At 35.7% G+C, this 17196-nt stretch overlaps 1 protein-coding gene across 1 annotated transcript; it reads right to left on the bottom strand.

Moving 5' to 3' along the window:
- Positions 1-1609: 1609 nt before the first annotated feature.
- LOC105107433 (RING-finger, DEAD-like helicase, PHD and SNF2 domain-containing protein) lies at positions 1610-16809 on the bottom strand. Its single transcript, XM_011001358.1, has 20 exons — positions 16603-16809; positions 15662-16518; positions 15373-15573; positions 15177-15238; positions 14163-14625; positions 13137-13337; positions 11850-12105; positions 11328-11568; positions 11058-11227; positions 10385-10960; positions 9147-9313; positions 8720-8936; positions 8413-8613; positions 7448-7564; positions 7065-7307; positions 4914-5118; positions 3964-4178; positions 3655-3806; positions 2812-3067; positions 1610-2216 (listed from the first exon to the last, which is right to left on the bottom strand). The coding sequence occupies exons 2-20, from the start codon at positions 16495-16497 to the stop codon at positions 1953-1955; spliced, it is 5043 nt and encodes a 1680-aa protein (XP_010999660.1). The 5' UTR covers positions 16498-16518; positions 16603-16809; the 3' UTR covers positions 1610-1952.
- Positions 16810-17196: the final 387 nt, after the last annotated feature.

The following is a 17196-nucleotide window of genomic DNA, read 5'->3' as shown; positions in this document are numbered from 1 at the left end:
TTTGTAGTAGAATGAATATATTTTTCATAATTATTTGCTTTTGATTTTTATAATCGCATAGTTGTTTTTATTGTTGTTATTGTTCATCTCTCAAGTTCATATTTGCTTGGTAACTTTCTATTTTTTATCATTTGTTGTAGGCATGTTATTCCAATTACTACTTAACTATCTCTGGTTGCATAAAGCTGAAGCACCAACTTTGTCTTGAGTTACTCAAGTTATAGGTGCACTGTTACTTTCAAACTTGATCTTTTTTTATCAACAACTTTGTTGTTGTATTTTTTTTTTTCATTTTATACTTGCTTTTTTACAAATTAATTTATATTTTTTCATTTGTTCATGTTTCTTTTATTTTATAATTATTTTTTATACTATACTTGCAACATTTCACTTTTTTGGACATTACAAACCATTCTCCAGTTTGTCCAACATGTTTTCTATGTGTTCTTTAGTTTTCTAATTCTATTTGTTTTTTATTATTTTATATTTACCTATTTGTCTTCACTTCACAGCTATAATTGATGAGTTACTCTTTTTTACATGCTAATAAAAAACATTGGATACAATTCTTAAAGGGGAAAAAGCATTCCCTAGCTAATTTATACATTAATATTAATAATTTTTATTAAAGCCAATGAATTAGTTAAGGATGTATGTATATTAACAAGAATATGATATTAAAAAAAAACATAATTATTACGTGCACACAATACATACTCAGACAATTACAATTATATATGTGTATATGTTACTTAAACAATTGCAATTACATGCGTATACAACAAAGATATTTAATCGCTATGAAAGTACTCATGAGGGGTCATAGAGAATATAGCAAAGAATTCTATGAAAGAAACTTTAATCTCGAAAGTTTTTCCTAGCAATTTGATCACAAATCCACTATATTCACTGGAAGATATTGTAATTGACGTGAGACACACTTGTGGGTGTATCGCTTTGTAATTTCCAGTTCGCCATCCCTTTCCATATTTTCTACTCCAAAGATAATGGAAAAGTGTATGTGAGAGACTCACCAAACTTCCCACTGAATAGAGATAATGGAGGGCCAAACTTCGAAGAAGAAATGGAGGAGACTATGGATTAGTACCCGTAGCAACCCTGGGAACTAGTCAAACAAGTATCTTATTTATGTGTTATTGGTTTGCTTAGTTAGATTATTATCATGTATGGACCTAATAAATTAATCACATTATAACTTAGTCTCTTATTGTATTTTTGGTTCTATTTGTTCATTGAGTTGCGAAGAACTCAATCATTTTATCATTTCAATCTTTTCAAGATATATAGCGTGTATTGGCTCTAAGCTGATATACCCAACACTCCTTCATGCGGGCTATGACATGTATACATGAAGTAGTATAGAGGGATAGTAGATCTTTAGGTCAGTGTTTTCTTTTTCTTTTTTTAGTTCTAATAAAATTATGTTTAGGTTTAAGGTAGTGTCTAGACAGCAGAGACATTGGAATGGGAGATTGCAAAACAGAGCTAGTTGTAATGAAGATTATGGCGATGTGTCTCTGTACAAATTGAACAAAAGTAGACAAAGAAAGATGGTACAAAGATTGAGTGGAGTGTCTAATATCTGCCATTGGAGACTAAGGAGAAGAGGACCTAGCTTTTCTTAGCTTTGTCCTGTCATTTCTGTTTAACCTACGCAGCGAGTATACATAATGGCTAAATGAGCTAATCTACAACGAATTCCTCGTTAAATTACTCTCTGTAACTGACAGAGGGCTAAAAAAAGGCATTCTTCATATATACACCAATAAAAAAAATCATACACGACCATGCAACCTATGACGGACCGGGGAGACGCTCTCCCCTATGGAGATGAAACAACAGCTGCCTGTTGGAAGTGATGACACATAGCCAGAAGATTGCTTAACTGCGATTCCATTCTGAGGTTTGGTGTTCAAAGAAAAGAATGATTATCACACGGAAATTCCTGCTATATTTTCCTTCAGTCTCCTCTCAGCTGCTAGAGCAGCAGCCACAGACGGGGGCAGATGTCTTAGGTTTTCAGTTGGCTTTCCATCACTTTCTGGTACAATGGACGGCACTGTTGCGAATAGGGACTCAACATCCTTAAGGGTTAACACAGGCTGATCCTGATTCTTCGTGTTCCCACTTATGAATGAACTGGTGCTTCTACTTCTGTTCAGTTTATATATGCTCTCTTCCACGGTGTCTTTAACCTAATAAGATCATAGAAGAAAAGGGAGAAATTTTGTTAGAACACATAGAGACACTATAAAGCAGAAATTTTAACAGATGACATGAATTTTCAAAGTTTCGGACAACAAGCAAACTAGAAAGCATGAGATTGAAGAATTACACACGTGCACAAATTCACAAGAAGGAATGAGATTGAAGAATTGTTAATAGAAAACCCTCACGCTAGTTCTTAAAGAGTTCCTGCATGCTCCTTTTCATAGCATCAAATCCTAATATAATCACTAGAGAAGGGAGTGTGCATTTAAATTCTGAAACAAATATAAAAGGCTCCATTCGAGCAACAATCGGATGGTTGACATGATAAGGATTATTAGAAGTCTAATCTAATTACATATAGAAATTGCATGGATAAATGGAGAGCTAAATAGAAATGTAAACTATTTTAAAAAGGAACTCAAACAAATAGTTCCAAAATACCCCATGCTATCTTCAGTGTGGTGAGGTTATGTATCTCAAATGCATGTCTACTATATACAATGTTCAAAAGAGAGAAAAACACAAGTGTATAGCATCCAAAATTAGTTTAACAAAAAAAAAAAGGGAAACGGAGCATACTATAAATCGATGGACTAATGTCCTCTTTTCCTGCCCAATTCGGTGCACCCGGCTGACTGCTTGAGCCTCAGCTGCTGGATTGAGCAGTGGCTCCACAAGAACAACATGCTGTGCTTCTAAGAGATTGAGTCCATTGGCTCCATGCTGGATTAAGAGCAGCAACACTTGAACAGATTTTGTTTCTTGTTGTTGCCTATGAGTTCTTTTGGGACTGCTATTCTGCTCTCTGAATTCACTGATGGCAACATGTGATTTCCTGCATTTATGAAGTCACAACCAAAAGACATGATAAAAAATAAGTTGAAGTCTACAAATAGCTCGATCAACATTAAAATACCTCAAACGCACTTCTAACAGTATTTTTGGCACTGGGAAACAAAGAGGTATGCATGCATTCAAACTTTTAAACTTCGCATAATACCAATTTTTACAGAACACCAAGTGTTGATCTACTATAATTGGATCTCTCTCTTCCCTCCCCAAGGTTAAATTACAAGATTTCAATATTTGCACAAATTATGCAAGGCAGTAATTTTTCATCCCCAATATCCTTTTATTTTGTTCGTGATATCATTAGTATTCATCAACCTAATTTGTGCACTTTGCTCGTATAAGAATGCTGAAAACAGAAGGAACCACTTTTATTGGATGATGTGGTTTCTTGATAATTTTGTTTGAGTTACCAAATTAAGAGGAATTTAGCAACAATCTTATGGCAAACCTGAAAAGCAAAATGAGAATTCTCCTGGATGGCATAGCCCTTTTCTTTTGGCCCATCAAGGTTCATGAAGATCGGTTGAACTATAAAAAAACATACATAAGATGATCAAGAGATTTATCTACCTTCCTCCTTTCATCCGGATATAGGTGATTTCATTAGCATTGAAAGCATGCTCTAACACATCAAGGACATCATTCCAACTTGAAAATACCAGAACCTTTGCTTTAGGATCTGAAGACTTTATCCACAAGATTCTTCTAGTGACTGCTTCAACCTTTATGGTGCCAAAAAAGAAGTAAACAAGGTTTATGCTCTGGGAAAAGGAGAACAGAAATGCAATACTAACATGCTGTCTTGAGTGCACTATGTGCATGTTGCAAGACTATAAATTTGAATTTAAATTTGCTCAAGGCATTAATTAGCAAGTAAACCTTTGTTCCATATGAACCTTGAACAGCCAAAGACACTTCAGTTTTTTCACAGCCTTGAATTGCATCCAGCATGGAAGAACTACAAGATTTGTCCTGTCTATCATCGGCATACGCAATATTCCCAAAATCAGTATGCTGCCGACATGTTGGGCACATTACCCATTTCCGTTGGAACCTGTTATCATGCATTTTGCGCTCAGTCATTGCAAAGAAACCTGCAAGAAAAAAGCATGAAATGGTGCTTAACCAGGGTGAAATATTTCATATGAGAGGAATCAACAGGTAACAAAGTCAACTCCAATGTACTTATGATGGTTGAGGACATCTAAGAGACAAGCAAGCATGCATGTCTGAGTACATGCATGCAAGCAATCATGTGCATCATGCTCACACACTTGAAAGAGAGAAGTTTGAGAAACTGGTGTAAGCAATCATGTGCATTGCGTTCACACACACATGAAAGAGATAAGTCTGAGGAACTGGTGGATCAAGGATGCTAGGAAAAAGTATTCATCAACTGTGAATGCAGTTGACCCATCATATCAAGGTAGAAAAATTGTCATGGTCTCTCCTAACTTTTAAGTGACAAAATGCAGATATATGATGCAGGATTATCAATATGTTGTGTGACAATTAGGAGAAAAAGTATTCTTTTATAAGATGGTTTCTTATCATGCATTGGCTTTTGCGCCTACTATTACTGGCTTAGAAGGTCGGATGCCCAGTTTTAGCTGGATCCAGACTCCATATGTAGGATTGTTTGGTTTGTTCTGTTTGGGGCGCCTATTGGATCATTTGCTTCTTTTTATCAACGTTTGTTGAAAATTCACACGAGAGAGACAGTTCTAAAATTGGTAAACTGAATGTTTGTTGTTCTAACACCATAATTATATCATGAATGGATTTTAGGAAGTTGAAGAATCATGAAATGGAAAACAGGTAAAACTCACATTTACAGCAAGTGACGTGCCCGCATGGGAAAACCATCTTTTGATTGTTTAGCTTCTCTTGACAGATAGGGCATGCTTCATCATCATCTTTTGGCAAATATTCACTTATCTTCTCTGTTGTCATTGGCATGGCAGCCATTTCTTCAGTTAACGAGGAATTATTTGAACTTTCAGATGTTGGTTTCTGTTTTGATTGTACCAAACCCTGAAAATAAATCAGATAGTAAGATCAATGATGAAGAAGAAATATTTTATTCTATACATACAGTAACAGAAAAGGAATTGAGTGACAAATGTCACCCAGCCAAGGTTTATTAACAATTATGCTGGCTAAAAAACCAAAGGTGTCAACACTTACAATATGATGAGGAGTGCACTAAATTAGCTGAACAATTTAAAAGTATCGCTTACAAAAGGCTAACAAACAAAAGGCAAAGAGTAAGGCAGTAACCAGCATTTCTTTATCTTCAAACTCTTTTCTTTCTCAAAATGAGAAAACTAAAAAATATTTCTAAAGAAAAATAAGAGAAATTAGAACCAAATCATTGCCTTAGGAAATGCTTTTAGACTTTGTTTTTGTTTTATATCAGTATGACATAATTGATAGTTCATGGTGCTTCAACCGAAAGCCAGATCACAGCCATTTTTGAAAAGAATCACCAATAAGGCTATATATGAATGTTGAATAATTAAAAGATGTGGACAAAGACTTCAGAAGCTAAGGTCATGTTTTCACGTTTACTTTTAGAAAATAGTTTTATGGTTCCCATATCTAGTTTTTTGCATTTATCCTAACTACATTTCTCTATGGAAAATTAAGGAAACATGTTCCAAAATTAGAAAGTCTTATTTGGCTTACATTAGAAACAGTACAAGAATAGACACAAAAATCAGCAAACCAAACAAGTTCCAAAGGAGCATTTGGAAAAACAACTTTTTTGTGTTTTTCAGTTCTCTAAAAAACTACAAAAGAGTGTTTTCAAGAAAATAGTTTTTATTTTGAATTAGTAAATGTTAGAGAATAATATTTGTTAAATAAAGTTTTTGAGTTGAGATGGTTTTTTGATATGGTATTAGAGCCTTGATGAACAATCAGTTGCAAGTTTGAGTCTCATCATCCCTATTTATTTGTTAAAAATTAAGCACAAGGTAATGTAGATTTGTGCAAATTTTAAGCCCAAAGGGCTTTTACTTGAGGGGAAATGTTAGAGAATAATATTAAATCATATCTTGAAACCTCACATAACAACTTAAGGTTTCAGGTTGAGATGGTTTTTTAACAATAAACAAATTTTTTTTCAGAAAACAAAAAAATATTCCACAAATAAACATGATATATTTTTTATTCGTTATTTTGTAAGTTTCATGGGAGATAAGAAATGATGGATTTGCAAATGAAAGTAGAGACAGAGACTTGTGGTCATGAAAATTCAAGCAAACTTCATCGAAAGATTTTACCTACAAAAAATCACTTAAAAATAAAAGGCAATAAAGGAGACAAATTCTATCAATTTAATTTGAGAGAGAAAAGGTTAAAAAAAAATCTGCACACAAAAACATCAACCTATTTGTGCAACTACATCCCTTCCAACATAGAAACATAATTTAGAGGGGAAAAAAAAAGTTCTAATCAAAATCCAAGACATTGAAGGAAGGGTATCAACTCCTCTTAAAAATACCATCTCTCTTTTCTGGTGGTGAATAATGACATATAGTTAACACAAAGGCAAATAACAATCTTGGAGTATGAGTTTTGTCTCACCATTTTTGAGAGGGAAAAACAAAGGGGAAAAATACTCACATTGATATTGATGTAGTGTTTATGTTGTGCATGTGTGTGGAGAGTAGTAGTAGTGGTAGTAGGTAAAACATATTAATGGAAAATCTCATTCCCATTAATATCACTAATCCAACTAAAATGCTTCACTTTTAGTTTTTCCATAGGAATAGGACTAACTTTAATGGCTTAGGCTTATAAAACAATTCACAACATTGGCATACAATAATAACCTCTTTTAGAAAGATGAATTCATAGAAAGTCAAACGAGAAGGAGAATAGCATTAAAGCACCTTAAAGTATCAAAGAAAGAACCAAATAATACCATATGTCAATTACTTTAAATATAAAAATTTACAACGCTATGCTGGTACCTTCAGATAACGAAGTTTCCCCTTTGCATGAGACAGCAAGTTCAAGGACATGAACTTTTCATTAGAGTGTAGCACGCTAGCAGACTCTAATTCACCTTCACCCAAAGCATCCATAGACATATCGTTCTCATTTTCTCTTAAGTGCAAACGTGCTGTTGCCATCTTAAGTTCATCATGAGCACGAAGAAGTTGAGCTTGAGCAACTGCCAAGGACCTTGCATGTCCATACTCCTTCCTCATTCCCTAGATGAAATAGAAAGAATGCCAGTTTTAAAATGCTTGCATTCAATATTAATAATGATTTGTTTATTCAATACAGTCCTAGTGTAGAAGCCACAACAAAAAGAAAAAGAAAAAAGAAAAGAAAAATCAATCAAGCATACCTCCAGAATGTGTATCTGCAGGCTGGCAGCAGACACAGCTTCATTTTCTAGCTGGGCCTTGCAATAGCTCTTTATAACTCCAAGAATAACCTCCAATTCAGATGGCGATTTTGAAACCTATCAACAACAAGGGAATATATAGTAATTATTTGTTCTTGTTTCCGCATCACGTGATTTTCCAGCAATAGAATTTGACAATTCTAATTCCTGAAGTGCTTGCACCAAAAACTAAGATTATCAGTTGCCCCATATGTGTAAAATCTAATTGTGTTGAAATAGAAGTAGCGCAATCTATTGAACCCATATGTCCACTATATATGACATGATTCTGCAGCCCATTTGTGAGCATCAGTTTTAGTAAATGTAATTAGGTGCGTGGAATGTACTAGAATATCCTTTCCATCCATCAACTTAAAGCTCTGGATTGGACGTTGTAATAAAGACAGACTGGCAACAAAGATCAGTTGCTGGATTACACTGCCCATTCCTCATTTTAACAATTATGAGGGACTGATTAGGCATCATGAAAGTGACCTGATAGATGACAAAAACAAATATTTGATGACTTTTACAATACTTAGGACAGAGTTTCACTCAGTATCCAGTAAGTTTAATTCTTAAGCTACTGCCCCTCCCTGCATGTGCTGTGCCCCAAGGATTATAAAGAGGGGCGTCTAAAAACAACCTAGCTCACCACCACTGGTGATTAAAATTTGGCATTGCTAAAATGAGATGAGCTGCCTATCTGTTGTCTTGTGCTTTGCAAGCTCCAATCAAGTGATAAGAGTCTTAAAAAATATACAGCCATATATGCTGGAGTAAGATTCATAGGCTACTTCACATAAGAACAGCCATTCAGTCTGACAACCATGTCCATTGACAGATGGCCATGAAGAATCTCTAGAATTAAACATCTGGTAGATGAAAGATGGTTTAGTTTGACCTATTGAGGTAAGGAAACTTACCATCACCGTTTCTCCAGTCTTTCTTTTCTTCAATTCTTCATTAAAATCACTAGATGGCAGTAAATTTTTCTTTTGGCGGTCTAAATTCCAGTAGTAACGATTTCTCTCTGAGTTCCTTTTTTGCAGATTCACTGCCTCTTCAGCAGATGTAATAATGCCTCCATGTAATTTGTTAAGACGAAATAACCTTGCCTCATATTCCTGACAAACAAATATAAAAATGTGATCACAGTGAATCCCCTCTCCCCCCTTCTTCAACATACTAAATAGTCAAACATCTAAGTAAACACGCAGTTTAGTAACATACCTGAAATGATTCCTCCAATTCACAATGAACACATGTGGGACCATCATCAATAGCTTGGCATATTCGACAATGTCTCACACGTTCAATATCCTCTTCCTTTGGGATCGCCATTGTTAGATCAATTTCCAAAATTCGATCAAGTAACGTTTGTCTAGAAGCTTCCAGTTGATCTAAATGAGTTTGGATGTGGTACTTTAGACCAGTAATGCTTCGTAAACTGAAGTGAGATCAGTATTAGTAAACTACCATAATTAGAATTGATATCCAGACCAAGACTGCATACCAGTCAAAGGTTTTCTAACTTAGCTTTGAAATTCAATGGGGAGTATAAGTTGGCAAAAATACAAAGCAATTACACATTATGATCAAAGAAGTTGAAATAGAATGATATATTTATTCATTGCGCATATTTTAGACAATCACTAACCGTGATGCAATTCTTGATGATCTCGAATTGTTTAGACTTCCTGAGACAGCCTCTTCAATCTTTCTTATCAGCTCACCTGTGGAATCCTTGTTCTGTTCTGCATGATTGAGAGCATCCAACCACCAAACTGTATATTGATTTTTTCTCTCACCAAATGCATTACAAACCTTCAGAAGAATTATAATCTTGCTTAAGACTGAAAGACTGAAAAAAAATAAGAAACACAGAAAATATAGACAATTTCTAGTTATGCCACCCCTTAGAATATGATAATCAATTCCTATGAAATAAAGGTGCCATCTTTTTTTTAGATTTTTTAAATGAAAACAGTAATGAAGTTGTGGTCATCAACCGTAACAATGTTATACTCACCTTTGACATAGCACACTAGAACATACTGAAAAGCAGCGAAAAGTCTGGTTCAAATGACTAAGTAATACCCCACTCGCCCAAATAGATGACAGAGGGTTCAACTATCAGAAAATAACAGATTAGGGCCTATTTTTGTATGAGAAAATACGAGCATGCAAGAAAACCTGATAGACAATGGCAAACAGCATGGGTTTGAGTTAGAATCCTAAACACTGAATCATGAAATACCATCATGAAAGGGAATTCCTATTATTCTCTTTGAAGGGGAATGGGTTTGAGGTGGGATTCTTTAAGGGATCATAAAAGCAGGCTGTTAAAGATTTGCTTCTCCTATATCAGTGTCTAATTTGTGTAGAAACCAGCTCGAATCAGAGTAGTGTTTGTGGGCAGAGAATGTGAGAACTGGTAGAAAACAATTCCTACTGACCAAAAACGCAGAGAACATCTACATCTTGATGAAGTCCAATGAGCATAGGTTTCTGCTAATGAAATTTGTGAGTGGGGTGAGGTTCCTGAAGTTGTATATATCTATACTGAAACAAATAAAGTTCCCTTCACTTTGGCTAATAATGCAGATTTGGATTGGCTGCAATATAATCCAGCATGAGGCCAATCATGGAGGTTTAGTGTTGCATGAGCTAATTTTTATACACATCTATATAGTTTATCTGATTATTCAATAAAGAAAAGGATTTCTAGATCAAATATATGTAGTCGTGAGATATAAATGTGTCTTGTTGTCAACTCTACATTCAATGAAATAACCACATCCAGATATACTGATAATTTAATTAAACACGGCTCTATTTATGACATAACATTGCATTATGAGAAAGTTTACATGTTCCAATATGGAGGAAACATACCTGTGTGTATGATTTGTTAAAGTCTAGCTGAGCTGCAGAAAGTTTTGAACTAAACACAGACAAGTATTTCTGTTTGAAGTTCTCACACGCTGTTCTCAAATATTGAGTACTGAAGGATGTAGATGACATGTCATGATTATTGTTGCCTTTTTTATTACCAACTGAGCAGTTTTCTGATAGGTCCAGTGAATTCCCAGCATCAATGGTGAAATCTGAATCTTCACCACTGACTTTTTGTTTCTTTGCATCATTTAAATCACATGTTTCAGATTTGTTTATCTTGGAAGCCTTTTCAGAGTTTCCATGCAACTGTTGTCCATTAGATGGGACTTCTGTTGAGTGGTCCACAACCAATGCAAGTATATCAGCAAGGTTGTGATGGATGTGAATATTCAATAAAGGATCTAGGCGGAAATCTTCACTGTGTTCTTGAGATAGCGCCAGCGCTTCTTTGTACACTGATACTGCTTGAGGAAAGTTTTGCTCAAGTATTGCTATCCCCGCAAGGGCATTTAAAGCAACAACTAACTTCCTCAAAGCTTCCTCCCCCTCTATCTTCATCTTACCTACAAGAACCTATAGAAGGTCTCTATGAATAAAAAAAATGAAGGAAAAAAAACAACCACTAAAAATTGTTGGAAATTTGATGAACTCTTTTTAGTATTTAAACCACCATCAATATTTCCTCCATGGTCATGGGGGATTGTTGCAGGGAGCGAAGCCCAGAACTTCCTACTTGCGGGTGGCAGCAAGCTTGGCGAAGCTTCAAGAGCGAGTTGAGTAGCTTCGCAGCTTCTGCATGGGTGATCAAAGGATCTCTTGAGGCATCAGTTGATACAAAACCTGGATGAAATAAGCATTAAGATATTATAGATATGATATTATTAATACTATGTGCTTCTAAGTGATTTCAAGATGAAGATGCAGGATGACCATTAACAACCTGGGACCTTTCTTTTGACAACATCATCTTTAAAACTTCCAATAACTTCTCGAGCATAACTCACACAGGTTTCATGTTGCATCTGGTAAAAGTGTTTTTCAATTGCTGAAAAGGTAAGCCAAGAGACACACTCTTCCTGTGGTGGTAGTTGCAACTCATCAGCAACATGTATTTTAGAGGAGCGCCACATGATTTGTTTGAAGAATTTATGTGTAAATTCCATAGCATCTGCATCTCTCCTCTGTAAATATGAAGATGCAAACTTAAGAAGATCACTCAAAACAAAGATATCTGCAACTCAAAGTAGACTTGATACAACAACTCAAGGACTACAATCAAAGAAGCTCATGGAGTTAAAGAATCAACAGCAAGTAGTAAAATGGGGATGAGACTTTGAGAAAGAAATGTTTGATTTCTCATCCGTATGTTTTCTTAGATGTTAAATAATGCAAAAAAGGGCACGTCTTAATACTCACAACCTTAAAGTCACTAGCAAGCACTTGATTTTCAAGAATCTCATACCTCATATGGATCCCTTATAACATCAATCCACCACCTAGAAACATTGAAGGGACTTGCTTTCAAGAATCTTAGAAGTCCATATAAGTCATCAAGTTTACGTTGTATAGGAGTCCCAGTAATACACCAACGATATTTAGTTGACAATCGAAGAGCCATTTCAGTGGCAGCTGCAGCATTACTCTCCACCATTTGAGCCTCATCCAAGCAAACCCTCCACCAAAATATTCTTGTTAGAATAGTTGGGGTAACAGGGTACCTACAACAATATGGCAAGTAGTCATACTCATATACTCGGTCCAGAGAGCATAGCTCTTACCTACCAAGAGCACAACCCCACCCCCCTCGAAATGAAGAGTGTGTTTGAGAACGTCGTGCAAACCGTATTCTCTCAAATTTTGAAAAACAAATTTGCGCAAACCGTATTCTCTCAAATTTTGAAAAAAACATTTGCTTAAAATAATATATATATATATATATATGATTTCAGATCGTTTTGATATGCTAATATCAAAAATAACTTTTAAAAAATAAAAAACTTCATTTTGATGCATTTCTAAGCGAAAAGCACTTTGAACCACCATCATTACCATAATCCTGAACACACCAAAAGCCTTAAAGAAAGTTCAAATCTTTAAAACTTCAATAGACTATTAAAAAACGAATTGAATCTGGCAATACCATGGCAGACATCGATGCAAAATAGGGGTGATCAAAAAAACCGAAAAACCGATTAAACCGATAAAAATTAAAAAAAACCCAGCCGGTTCGGTTCGGTTTCGGGTTTATAACCAAAAAACCGAAAAAACCAAACCGAACCGAAACCAAAAAAAACGGAACAAAACTGAACCAAAACCGAGAAAAACCGAGCCAAAACCAAGAAAAACCGAAAAAACCAAAAACCGAGCCAAAACCGAGAAAAACCGAAAAAACCAAGTCAAACCGATTTGAACCGGTTTTTCCCTTTAAAAACCGAACCAAACCGAAACCGGTCGGTTTGACCCGGTTTCGGTTCGGTTTCCGTTTTTTTTCAGTTTGGTTACTTTTTTTGATAAAAACCGAACCAAACCGAAAATGAACACCCCTAATGCAAAATACCATTTGTAAGACATGTTTAACAACAAAACTTCAACCACAACTGCAAGCTACAAATAAAAATTTTGTAGAAAGATATAATCTAATCTCTAAAACAATTGTGCAAATTCAACCCATTCTAAAACACAAGCAGCAAACATTGAGAAAAAGAAGGTCACTTTATCAAAAAACAACAACTATAGAGTTTGTAAGAACCTCTTCTGGAATCTCAAGATGTGCCTATCGCCTTCGTGCCTATCAGAGTCATGCGAGAGGTCCTCTTTAAGCACATCATATGTTGTCCATACAATGTCAGCATTGACAAGTTGACCAATATCTACTACAAATGTATTTGAAAGAGATGCATCTCGTACGCCTTCATACACATACGTTTTTAAGGAACCTGGACGTGTATGCCTAAAAAAAGATAACAATTACCCAGTCAGTCCTACAATCTTGCTGCATCAGAAAAAAATGCACATGACCACAATTCAATAAATTTCCAAATGAAAATGAAATTTTCCCCATCAAATATTCACTCCATATGCAGTAGGTAACAGATTCTTGAGTCTTCACCTAAAAGAAGTGAACAGTTTATAAAATACAGAACACGCAGCCCGTAGCTATCAATTTAGATTCCAATCTTGAATCAGATGTTAATACACCAGTTTGTGAATCCAGACATAAATAAGTAACGCTTGTCTACTAATCTGACTTAAATGTGCACTTATGTACTTGAAAGCAAAAACACACACAGAGGTTAGACTACCATAAGGACAGAGTTAAATCTTTTGTTTAAAATTTAAAAAAGCTCGTAACTACAGCTCATGACCAGCACTGGATTTACATGTCTCAGTAAATCTGTAGCTAATAGATATTCAAGTTCTATTTTCTCATGGGACCTGGGAGTAATGTGGCACTTGGTTCAAGATTGAAATGTCATTAACATATAGCTAATAGCAAGGAAAAATCATGTCACAAGCTCAAGAGTGCCAAAAAGTCAGCACACCCCTTCATGTTGAAAAATGATCGCTTGCATTGTCATTGTGATTAGTAAAGCCTGATATTTCTATTTCTTCCTCAGCCCAAAGAAATTATGGAGAAATAATGAATGAAAAATGAAGAAGAAAAGCTCACATCCATATATATGATAAGCTAAGAATTTGGCAGTCAGTGCAATAAAACATGAAGGAATGCTGAAATTTGCAAAGTGCACAAAAAGAACATAGTAAGAAGTTATATCGTGTGATTTCAGAATGCCATTGAGGCAATATAGGAGCTGGACAGACTATAAGAGTGGCACCAGTAGCTATGGGAGTGTCAGCCACTTCTATGAGTTCAGAGCACATCTGGCAAACATGCTCCCCATCCCTCTCAACATAGCTTATTGTAGTCTTGTTTCTGTGCTTTTGTACATCATCCACTGACATCTTCTTTTTCCCTCTAGGTGAATAACCAACACAATCTGCATGTTGCCAAGCATCACAAATGTCACACTGTACCCAAAGTCCTCTATATTTATAGCTATCACTCACGGCTCCACAAACACACTCAACTCGCTCCCTTTTCAATCTCTTAAGATTAATCTTTTGATTCCCAGTATTTTGCCACATGGGAGCAACAACTGAATCATCATCAGAAATAGACTTCCGATGAGCAAGTATGCAAGCAAGCAACTCAACTGTTTTCCCCAAACCCATCTCATCTGCAGTAGAAATAAATGATCAAAGTCAATAGACTAACATCATATCATGCAAGTGCTGACACAATTCTTAGAAATCTGTTTCATTTCCTTTTCTTCTAATGATGTTGAGCATAAGTCTTAGCTTGACAATATATTGTTGTAAGTTTTTTTTCTAGAAGGATCGTTGTCACATTTTCAAATAATAACAATTGTAATATTTGGGTTAATTACACCTGAACAAGAATTAGGAAGAAAATGCTCAAGCAGAAACCAATCTTTAGCATAATCTTTGCAGAAACCATTCTTTAGAATATTCTTTCCTAAACTTCTCTCTCTAGGAAAGCCAGTGTAAACTTTATTATTTTGGAAAAACCACTTCAAGAAGAGTCCGAAACTAGGGAAAAGGGAGCTCATGTAATTCTGCACCCTTAAAACATTCATGGTCCTCATGCAGGAAGGATCAATTTAACAAGAAGTTGACTAGACTCAGAATAAAATGTAGGGAAAAAAAGACCATAAGCGTATTATAAAAAATTTGACATATGTAGGTAAAGTTATAGCAATGGACTTACCAGCAAGAATTCCGCCAGGGACATAAGGTGGAGGAAACTCAGGATGGAACGAAACATTGCCGCTGTAGACAATTTATAATAAAAGTCAGAGATTAAGCGAGTGACATACAAACAGAGACACAACACAAACACAAAGGGGGTAGGCCTCTGCAATTTTGTCCCCTTCACTACCCATGCTGATTTAAAAACATCATACCTGAAAGGATTATAGAACATTTTTGAACATGTGTCGAGAAAATCCACAGGCATACATAAAGGAGAAAAGAACTGGCTTCTTTCCTTTACACTCGAACTTTCTCCTTTCTCTTGCTGTACCATCCAGTGAGCAGCACGACGCTGATATGGTCTCAAAGTGGGGAGCAAGTCAGGCAGGTCATCTTCAAGCATAGGATCCGATCTGCACAAAAAGATGCATAAGTGATTCAAGTCCGGAATGTGCAATACATCATGAATCATTACGCTCTATGGAAAGAACAGGCACTCACTTTGACGGCTTAATGGCTTCATATAACCCAGCAACATCAAACTGGGCACGTTTCCCAGAGCTGGAAGTATCATCTCCTATCTCTGCAGCCATGTTGACTTCCATTTCTGTTGACTTAGCATGTCCATATCTAGCCTCTGAAGTCATCACTTCTGGACGTAACCAAGCCATAACATTCATCATGCTCTTCTTCCATATTTGTCTGGTACTTTCAAGAAGTGATTCACAAGCATCAAAAGCTTTCTCAAGTATTTCAACCCTCATCCTCAGGGGCGTCATCTTCTCTGAGAAATCAACCCCCAGAACTGGCCTCAAAGTCAAAAACTTCATATTTGTCAAGTGAACAAGACCAGTAATACCCTCATCAGGTCCATCAAAACTCCCTGAGAAAATCACCGATTCCACCTCCCTATCCTCCTCCACCATGGATTTCTCAATCAATTCCAAAGATATATCACTAGAAGAAAACACAGGCCAATGTCCTAACTTAATGCGAGAAAGAACAGAATGCTTGACATTGGACACGCGAAACCTCAAAGAATACTTAGAGTCGTGATAAAAACCATCAGTTATTCGAAAACTAGAATACTCTTGTCCTAAATTCAAACCATGTAAAACAAGTTCAGAAGCATCACGGTGGTGATTCGAAGCCCAACTATTCCGTTCAACTTCGACAAAATAAGGCTGTTCATCAATACCAACTAACTCTGTTGGCTGAGCATCACTGGATGATGCTTTCCTCTGATTCTCCAATTCAGCAGAAGCAGAAGCAGGAGCATTGTTTTGTATAATTAACCCACCCGAGCGGTGAGGACGGGCTTGCTTCCTTCTACCCATCACTCCAACCAACCAACCAAACTAATATAGAAACAACCAATTCATGAAAGTGTAATCACAGAAAAGCAAAACACAAAGTTCGATAAATAAAACTATAAAACTTACTGAATTGTCTTTGTTTCCTTTAAACAGATTCAGTAGTAGCCATACACAATCTGAATCTGATGAACCACAACATTAATCAATCAACCTGCAATATTTAAGGCATACGTCTCCCTCTCCTCTCCTCTCCTCTCCTCTCTCTTTTTACTCGAATCAAAAAACAGAGCCAGAGAGAGAGGCCAAGCCTTGCCTTGCCTCGCCTCGTGTTCTTTCTCGAGATAAATCATCACGTTTATTTATATATATGGACACTAGCCGACATGTCGTTTAGAAAAGTCAGTAACTCTGCAAAATTACTTTTCTACCGATCAATAAAATAACACTAGTCACTGTACTACTTGCCGTTTCCTTTCTTGCTTTGTCTTTTCTCGGCAAATTGTAAAACAAATACGAGGATGTACGGATTGCTTAGGAAAGTGGTATAGATTATGTTTTACAGTATTTTTTTCTTTCAAAATATATTAAAATGATTTTTATTTTATTTTTTAAAATTTATTTTTAATATTAATATTTTAAAATAATAAAAAATTTAATTTAATCTAATGATGTTTTGATGGCCCCATAATCTCTTCGTATCACAGGCTATATATATTTATA

This window comes from Populus euphratica, unplaced genomic scaffold, assembly GCF_000495115.2.
Source record: "Populus euphratica unplaced genomic scaffold, PopEup_1.0 scaffold160.1, whole genome shotgun sequence".
Classification (NCBI taxonomy): Eukaryota; Viridiplantae; Streptophyta; class Magnoliopsida; order Malpighiales; family Salicaceae; genus Populus; species Populus euphratica.
Note: the sequence above shows the minus strand (reverse complement) of the source record. Positions and strands in the feature narration are given on the sequence as shown.